This window comes from Trachymyrmex septentrionalis, unplaced genomic scaffold (genome assembly GCF_001594115.1).
Source record: "Trachymyrmex septentrionalis isolate Tsep2-gDNA-1 unplaced genomic scaffold, Tsep1.0 scaffold112, whole genome shotgun sequence".
NCBI lineage: Eukaryota > Metazoa > Arthropoda > Insecta > Hymenoptera > Formicidae > Trachymyrmex > Trachymyrmex septentrionalis.
Window position 1 is genome coordinate 360,165 of NW_017304248.1, and position 9,735 is coordinate 369,899.

At 26.7% G+C, this 9,735-nt stretch overlaps 2 protein-coding genes across 4 annotated transcripts in view; both read left to right on the forward strand.

Annotated features, from left to right (window-relative positions):
- Positions 1-3,639, forward strand: part of LOC108751894 (serine palmitoyltransferase 2) — a 14,067-nt gene extending 10,428 nt beyond the window's left edge. The window contains exons 7-10 of the mRNA XM_018492375.1: positions 981-1,142; positions 1,214-1,476; positions 1,559-1,688; positions 3,077-3,639. Coding sequence (XP_018347877.1) covers positions 981-1,142; positions 1,214-1,476; positions 1,559-1,688; positions 3,077-3,181 — 660 coding nt within the window. The 3' untranslated portion in view covers positions 3,182-3,639. The remainder of the gene's footprint in view (positions 1-980; positions 1,143-1,213; positions 1,477-1,558; positions 1,689-3,076) is intronic.
- A 4,994-nt stretch (positions 3,640-8,633) lies between these two features.
- Positions 8,634-9,735, forward strand: part of LOC108752016 (trafficking protein particle complex subunit 4) — a 2,063-nt gene continuing 961 nt past the window's right edge. The window contains exons 1-2 of one of the 3 annotated variants that reach the window (XM_018492594.1): positions 8,634-9,005; positions 9,295-9,627. In XM_018492594.1, coding sequence (XP_018348096.1) covers positions 9,453-9,627 — 175 coding nt within the window. In that variant the 5' untranslated portion in view covers positions 8,634-9,005; positions 9,295-9,452. The remainder of the gene's footprint in view (positions 9,006-9,294; positions 9,628-9,735) is intronic. The other 2 variants (XM_018492603.1, XM_018492611.1) reach the window with 2 other exon arrangements.

Genomic DNA, 9,735 nt, shown 5'->3' on the forward strand with positions numbered 1-9,735 from the left:
TAAACACTTATTACTTTTAAAATAATATCTACGATGTTATACTCTTAATCTTACATCGCGTAGTACCTCCAAATTCGAAATAAAAGTTTTACAGTGCGAATGACATTCCAAGTTATACATTAGTAGAAGGTATTTTTTCTATATAATAGATGCTTTTCTCAGAATATTGAACACATTATTACGCTCTTAAAATATTGCTTCCCCATATATTGCGTCTTACGTGAAGATTGAGAGAAAAAAAAGAGATGGATCGATCTGAAGCGCTGGTTACGGTTCGAAAGAGAAACTGACAGGTTTTGCTCGTATTGTATAAAGTTCCTTTTTAGTAAAAAAAAAAAAAACAATGTTATTTCGCGTGCAAAATTGTCGCGAAGGCGTTTACATGTACAGGAGTACGATAGTTCGCGCAGCAGACGTGACATTATAAAATAAACGTATGTACATGTAGATGAATTTGCGGTATTTTTCTTTTAGAGGTACAAAGTTTTTCGTACATATCTTGTGTACACCTCACATAGCCAGCATTTCAAACAAATGACAATCGACAACAACAGAGCTATTCATATGTCGTTAACTGACAGAGTGAAATATCCATAGACGTAAATAAAATAGACCCAGCATTAGCTATACATATAATCTCAAGCATACTGATGAAGCTTAAAAGTTATAGGACTGCTCAAAGCGTCCTATAACTTTTATTTTATTAATTTAAGATTCAATAACATACAAAATTAACAATGATTGTGTGTAATGCATTAACAATTTTATTAATAATATTTTATATTATTATTTTAATCATTTTATGCAATTTGAAGAATTTAAACTATCTGTTAACTAAGAAGTAGCATAAGAATCTTCTTAACACGATATATGCTAATTGCCCTAATAACATTAAAATGTCTGACGCAATGAATTTATTATCAATATCATCAATTGCTTTCCTTTTTTATTACGAGTAATATAAATATTTTATCGAACAGGCCTATCTGTATGTGGACGAAGCGCACAGCACAGGAGCCATGGGAAAACACGGAAGAGGAGTTTGCGATTATTACGGCATTGATCCGCGCGAAGTAGACATACTCATGGGAACATTCACAAAAAGCTTTGGTTCAGCAGGCGGATATATAGCCGGAACAAAAGTAATATTTTAATATTCATCAGCTTTGTTATATTAAATATCTGTATATCTTCAATCAGATATATGTTTTAGGCATTGATAAATCACATAAGAATATACGGTCACGCGCATACGTACGCAGTATCAATGTCTCCTCCCGTTACGCAACAAATCATCACTTCGATGCGAATTATAGCGGGGGAGGACGGTACCAACGCTGGTGAAAAACGTATCAAACAGTTAGCTAGGAATACAAGATACTTTAGACGTAGATTGAATCAGATCGGAGTTATAATTTTTGGAAACGAGGATTCGCCTGTTGTGCCTATGCTAGTTTACTTATTTTCTAAGATTGGGTAAGTGAGTTAAAATATTATTTTCAAAATCTGAATTTGTACCATTTCATATGGTTTCCTTTCTTTGCAATGTTCAACACAGTACAGTGATCCGTACTCTGACAAGCCGTAACATTGCAACTGTTGGTGTTGGATTTCCAGCGACGCCGTTAATGGAAGGTAGAATTAGATTTTGCCTTTCCGCTGCGCACACAAAGGAACAGTTAGATTATGTGAGTAACATTAATCAGGATTGGGAAGTAATATGTTATTTGTAACGTCATTACGATCATGGTTACTTTTTTTTAGTAACAATCGTTATTTTTTTTCTATCTGTAATGGTAACATCGTTACATTTTTATAGTAACAATAACGAAAACATTCTTTTTTATCCTTACTTTGATTGCATGTTATTTTTACATCTATTCAATAAATTGCATTATTTCTGATGTGTGCGTGTATGTGTGTGTGAATAGAAATATTTTATTTAAACAGAAGTTTGAACGTTAAAAAATATATTATATTTTATATCTTAAACTGCATTTCGATAGTCACTGCTAATCTTTATATAATATATGTATGTGTAACTTGAGCTATGAATTATTAATCTAGCAACTTCTCCTTAAAAACGGCAAAATTGTTTTTTATGTGCTAATTATATACTCTAGTCCTAGTTTTTGTGCTCGAACAGTTTAGCAGAAAATCGCGATTGAAAATGGGGTACTGACTCAACGTCAAGGTAGCACCTTCGTTCATTAAATTATATGTAAAGTAAAAAAGTAATTACAGTAATTAAACTTTTAAGTGTTTTTATGTGTTTTTATGTGTTTAACTTTATAATTTATAAACATATTTATAATAATTTAAAAAGTATGTCAGTACACACACGTACATATACACACAGGAAGTCTTTCGTCAAGCGAGCCACTTCTTTCTTAAAAAATTAACGCAATACAAAAATTTAAGGTCTTAAAATATTTGTATACTTGAAAATCGAATGGAACACTTTTTAAAAAAATTTTATTTGGCGCCTAAAATCCGCAAAAGTCACGAATGATCCTATATAATATCTTTGAATCTTTGAAAAACTTGACAAATCGGTTTGAAAATGATTCGCGAACATCATATATACCTTTCTCCTATCATCCTTCTCTCTCTAAATTATGTGGTTTAGCACAAAAATATTATCAACCGTCAAAAAACTTTTCTTTCCTGAAGTTTGCCTGGCTTTCCGGTATCATTCCTCGATCTTTTATCTCAGCTTCTAGTCTATTCTTTAATACCTATAGCATATATCTTATATACACAGCAGTGATATCCCTCTATAAATCGCGACCTTTTCCTGGTTGCTTTTTGTCTATATAAATAATTCAAAATCTAATGTCTTATTTTAGCATTACAAGAAAATAAAAAAATAACGAATCGTTATTTTTGAAATAACGATATAACACATTTTTTTTTCAAATCAGTTACGTATATCAGTAACGAATTATCTTTTATAAAAAATAATGGTGACGGTAACGCGTTATTTTTACAAGTAATGTTCCCAATCCTGACATTAATGAACCGAAAGGTTCATTATTTTAATTTGGTTCATTATTTTAAACTTATTATATCTCAGGTATTGTCACATATTGAAGAGATTGCGGACATATTAGGATTAAGGTACTCAAGGAAACATCGCACTACAACGAAAATAGAATATTCCGACAGTGAAATGGAATGACCTACCTCTTAAAATAATAAATTAGACAATTCATTTCTTTGATAAATAGAAAAAATATCAAAATAGTTGAGGGCTTTAAATATCACCAATAACTCCTCTACGATTCATCGCATCGTATGATAAATTAAATGAGAAATTTATATTACAATTATTACAATAAACTAGCGCATAAATTTTTCACAAAAATAGAATGTGACGATTTATATATGAAGTTAAGAAACTGGATACAATTCATACGGAATAATGCGAATTAGAAAAGAAGGGGAGAGATTAAAGTGCAGTGTATTAATGGTTGTATTATATTTCAAGATGCAAAACTTTTTGCTATAATTTTTTTCTGATATCGATTTTATGCCAAAAGTAAGTGCTATTTACAAGCATTTTACAGAAGTATATGATGTTTCACTATATTTTGTATTAGGACTACAAACTTTAGAAATATATCGCGCTTTATTATGAAAGGATAACCATAAAATGACGTAAAAAATTAGATCTGTGACTACTTGTTTTTTCTATTTGTTTTTTGTTTTGAAATAAGAAATTACGCTGCCTCCAGATATCTTCTTTCTTTTTCACAATCCATGATCCTTACACATTAAATGAATTGATGAATTTGATATTATTAAATGTCAATGAGTTATGTTATACATATTAATTTTATCATTTAAATATGTATTCTCACAGTAATTATGCACAGTTGAAGAAATATTCTAAGATTGTGTTAAAGTACGTAGATTAAAAATTATGCACATATTAAAATTATACTTTCATTTTTTTTGTTATATTTCGGGATAATTGACAGATAAATCCTTGACATCATTCGATGTTGATTCCATTATCATTTCTGATTGGGAGGCTATGTATATGGAGGAAAGTCCAAATATAATAGGTAGTCCTATATAATGCATTATGTACTTTTTTTATTTATACATTTACTTATAATTATATACATATACAAGGCGCCTTTTAAAAGTTATATAATCTAAAAGGGGATAGATAAAAATAATTTCCAAAAAAATTGATTTTTTTAAGGTCACATTTAAAGGTCACCATTTTTTTTAATGGAATTATATGATTTCTTTTTACATAATATGATTATAGTTCTTCTGTATATAAAAATATTAAGGCATAAGATAACAAAAAAATCAATAATTTACGAGATATTTTATAAACAAAATAAACAAAATAAATGGCGAGATATTTTATGTTATTCTAGCATATTTTAACAATTCTTTTATATACAGAATAATTAGTGTCATCATATTGTATAAGAAAAATCATATAATTTTATTTAAAAAAAAATAGCAATGACTTTCATGTAATCTTAAAAAATAAATTTTTTCAAAAATTGATTTTTTCATTAATTTGTCTCTTTCCAAGCACAATACAACTTTTGTTTGAATTTTTTATGACAATTGCTTCGTTTTCAAGACATTCCACTGTTTTCATTAAAATATAATACGTTACGTATATACATATTACATTCACGATTATATATACATATATATAATCATGAATGTATACAACATACATTCGTATCTTTATTATTGGAAAATGAAACACGTACTTTACTTTTAGCCGTTAAAAATAAAGATTTTTATACAAAAAGCTGTTTTCATGCACATTCCATAAAATTTAATGTAAAAATCGAATTTGTAATCATTTATAATTTATTAGTTCATTTAAGTTTAAAAAAGTAATTTTGTAGACGGAAATGTGTATTGATAATTAATATACAGAGTGGATAAATGCTTTAAAATATTTTTAGGGATGATTTCTCACATAAATTCAAAATGAAAACTTAATATCTAATGATTTAATTTTAAAGATGTCAAAATTGGAAAAAAATTTCATATTTTTTCGAAAATTTTGAAAACCAGGATATTTCATTCTGGTTATTTTGATGAAACATTTAAAATAACCAAAGTAATTTTGGAATTTCTTGGAAAAAACAAATTTTTTTTTTAACTTTGATACCTTGTATCTTTGAAACTAAGCCATTTCAGATACATGGTCATATAAATTTTTCAAATTTATGTGAGAAATTACTCCTAAAAATATTTTAGGAGTATTTAGAGTATTCAGTATCCACTCTATAATATTTCCTCTTATTTACATCTAACTCAACATAATCAATGTTTCATTGTTTGATTTAAATTTTTGATGATATTAAGTGAGAATTTAAATCATGTAACATTGATTATGTTGAGTTAGATTTAAATAAAACAATGAGTTTTGAAAACTGATAATTAATATAGATGTCATTTATTCAAATCAATAGATACGTTTCTGAATCTTATTTTAATGAAAATCATATAAACACGCATACACTATACATATCAACACAATTTCTTAAAAATATCTAAGTAACTATCTGATATTTATTTTTAACAAAGTCTTTTAAAATTTTTATACTCGAAATAATTTTCTATATAATAAGATAAATTAAATATTTTTTGTGATTGAATTCAAGCAAGGAATAATAAACATTGATGATGAAACAATGAAACAATGAAACATATTTCAAATTATCTCTGTTAAAATATAATCATTATTGGAATTCCATTTTCATTTCATTAAATATATTGCATTCTATATAATATAATGATCTCGTACTATTTATCAAAATATAATTGATAAATCAAATTCTGGCAATAGAATGTATCAAGAGAATTCATTAAAAAAATGAATTACTTTTTAATAATTGTTTTATTAATTATATTAATAAAATAAAAAAATATATATGAAATATATGATAACATGAAATAAGAAGGACACGTTCTTAAGATTACTATACATTTATATTTATTACGATAATGTAAGATATCTTGAATTTATTGTTTTCTTATTATTAGAGTTTATATGCGAACTTAAATTATGAAGCCAAATTGTCCTAACAGATCAAAATCAAAACATTTGAAAATTCTAACATTTTAAGCACTACGGACTAATAATAAACGAACTACTTTGATCTTGTGACTCGCAGTAGTTAAAAGTACAAATATTCACAGTAGAGGCAGCAAGAAAAATTGTAACGGAAATTAGTTTTAATTAAAAATGAGAAGAATCAATTTTTGCTTGTATATTATGTGTGTATGTTTTGCTTATAATATTACATTGCTATTGTATCTAAATTCCGTATAAAATTGTGGTTTAAATATATAGTCCTCGTACTTGAATGATCTGAACAATTTCTGGTTCGAGCTTTACATTCGCATTATTAGAAGTGTTCAATAATCATAAAATTGTGAGCAATACTTATGATTATATGAAATAATACGAATAAATGAAAATACATACTTGTTTATTAATAATCAAATAGATAAACTTTATTACATTTTTTAATGTAAAAATGCTATATATTTTTTATAACTAAAATTTTGGTACAGCACTAATTAAACATATAAATTATATTTAAAGATATCTTATTAATCACTTTTATGATAATACTAACATCGCACGCATTCGATATCGTTCCTTTTTGTGAGCAATATATAAGCAGTTATGTATACATTTATTTTAATATAAACTGGAAAAAATAAAAAAATATTATTACGTCACACGTTCGTAATCTTTAATTATAAGAAAACGAATACTACGTCATCATTAAAAGTTAAATCTGCGTTAATACTGTAAATCTCTAGTTTTTCAAATAACATTTAAGTGCTTTTTACATATATACATTAAACATATATTTGCATTTTAAAAAATTATGTAGACTTGATTCAGTGACTGCTTGTTAATCATAAGAAATGATTGATGATATATTAATAGATAGAAAGCAAAATCATCTTTTAGCTGACAAAATTTGTAAAATTCCTTGCAAAATCTCTTTTCGATATTCAGCTTTCTGGATTTCACTTAGCCAAGTGCAAATCAAGCACTTTTTTTTTAGAGAAGTGCAAATCAAGCAGAATTTTTTAAACTGAATCTAATCGAATCGAATTTTATTTTTTTATTCGAATCTGAACTGGACCGAATTGACAAAATTTTATCTTGAATCAAATCGAATAGTTGAAATGCCACTTTTAATTAATAACATAATTATTGCTAGTTTGAATGTCAATATGTAGGTAATAAAAAAGATTTATATTTGACTTATTAGCGGAAAATATGATTTTATATAAGATATAAGTTATACAAATTATATAAGATAATGATTTTATATAAGATATGTAAGATATAGATTTTATATAAGATATGTGTGATTTGTATTTGCGAATCTCTTAGATTCGAAATTTTTGAATAGTTTATATTTGAATCATATAAATTCAAATCGAATCGAATCTTACCTGATTCGGTTCGATTCAGATTCGAATAGTTTTTAGTTTTATTAATAGTTTGTTATACAAGATTATATGAACGATTACTTTTATTACTCTCAAATTAAAATTTTTTAAATAATTATATTATTATATTATTATTGTGAATAATTATATTTTCATGCTATTATAAAGTAATATAAAATTATAAAGCATGATTCTCAAACTGTTATTATCGTAAAATTAATTTAAAAAACATGGGCATTAAGTAGGTATATCTGTTGAAATTAGAGCAATGTAATACTTATAAGTAAAAAAATCTACCCAAAAGATATAGAAATTAAACATGTATAGAAATTTTATATTTAAAGCAATAATATGAGTAATCGTTCACATGATTGTTACGAGTTATATATTATCAGACAATTGGATTCTAATAGCTGAAAATAGTATTGTATAAACTTTAAAAAGATCCTGTTAATATTTGCTTGCAGGTATAGATAATGTGTATTGTATTTTCATGATACGCCTGAAATTTATCAAATTTTAATATGCTAAAGCTCTAGTTATTTTTAATTTATTTTAAGATTTAAAAGAAAGTTTTAAAATATTTTATAATAAAACTTACTGTTCACATAAATGATGTTTATTAAGTTAATCTGGTCCCTTATTATAGTGTCCGATCCTTATTGCTATAATTAGATCATAACACATAGAAATGAGAAATCAGTAAATATGGAGGAAGTACGCCCTGATGATCTTGACATATGTTTTAAGGTCATGATCCTGAGTGTCCTCCAACAGGTTTTAGCCGTCACTCGTTAAAAAATTATTAACAAGAAAATTTCTATATAAAACAAAAATTTTCGTAATAGATTTCCTAGCTTGAATAGTTAACTTCAACGATTGATATCTCGATTCGTGAGGCAGAGAGACGCTTTTTTCTACCAGATTCTTTAGTTTCATGCAAAAATGCGTCGAATAAGCCTAATTTTATATAGTTTTAATTTGTAGAGCACAGACTCGCACCACATCAATCTTCGACATTTTCTGTCCTGCTTTGTGCTTGTGCTGATTTTATCGACAGAATTAGAAAATTGATGTAGCCACGTAGTATACGAACCAAAAATGGATTTACTGGCGCTAGTGTGCTCACATTATATTTACTATTTCATGACAGATTTCCTAACCTGAATTCCTGAATAGTTGTCAATTTTACCGATTAATATCTCGCTTTACAAAACAGAGCGACATTTTTTCTACAGCCAGATTTTTTTTCATACGAAAACTCGAGTGTGTCTAATTCCATCAATATTGAAGAGAAAAGAACTGAAGTGTACCGTTTCATGCAGAAACGCATCGAATAAGCTTATTCAATTTCATCAACACACACATTGCAAAAGAAAAGACTAAAGTAAACATTTACCAAATATATTTTAGACTGATCTTATTTCAGCATAGAAAAGGTCTCGAATCGTTACTTTTTAAGTAATGGCAAAACTGATTTTACAACGAGTCGATAGTTGGAAATCTTAAGTCTTTATCAGTCTTAATCTGAACAGGTGACTATAATTTTTTGCATCTACAAGTTGTTAATTGTATAGTGAGCGTTTAACTCAACTAATGAGAAAGAGTAAAGTCAAATTTGCCAGTCTTAAGAAAATCATTAGTTTTAATTGTACAAGTTATTGGCGATTATTGACTCATTGTAGAATTAACATAACAAGTTATTTTTGAGGACCAGTAAACAGTAAATAGTTACTTTTTTAACTTGGTAATGAGTAACGATAACTTGTTACTTTTAAAAAGTAACTTTTCCCACAGTTAATAATTTTTCCACAATTTCTTTAGGTAGAAAGAGACTCAATAAACATATTTTATTAAAATGTAAATAAAAATCAGTAAACTAAACATTTATTGAATACAAAACCAAAGCGGCATATGTCAAAAAATTTGAACAATAATTTCAAGATAAATAAAGATATATAAATAGAAAAAGAATTACAAAAATGGTGATATATGGTGTTTATATTGTATCTAAATCTGGTGGTTTGATCTTCAATCATGATCACAATGTCCCGAAAATTGAGGTTGAGAAATCCTTTAATTTTCCACTCAATATTAAATTAAACTATGAGAATAAAAAGGTAGTGGTAGCTTTTGGACAAAAAGATGGAATACATGGTAAGAATATTATCTATTGTAATAAAAAAATCATTTTGGAATTATAAAATAAAAGAAAAGAAAAAGCTTTAAACTTTGCAATGTTAGTTCATATGTTCAAATAATAAA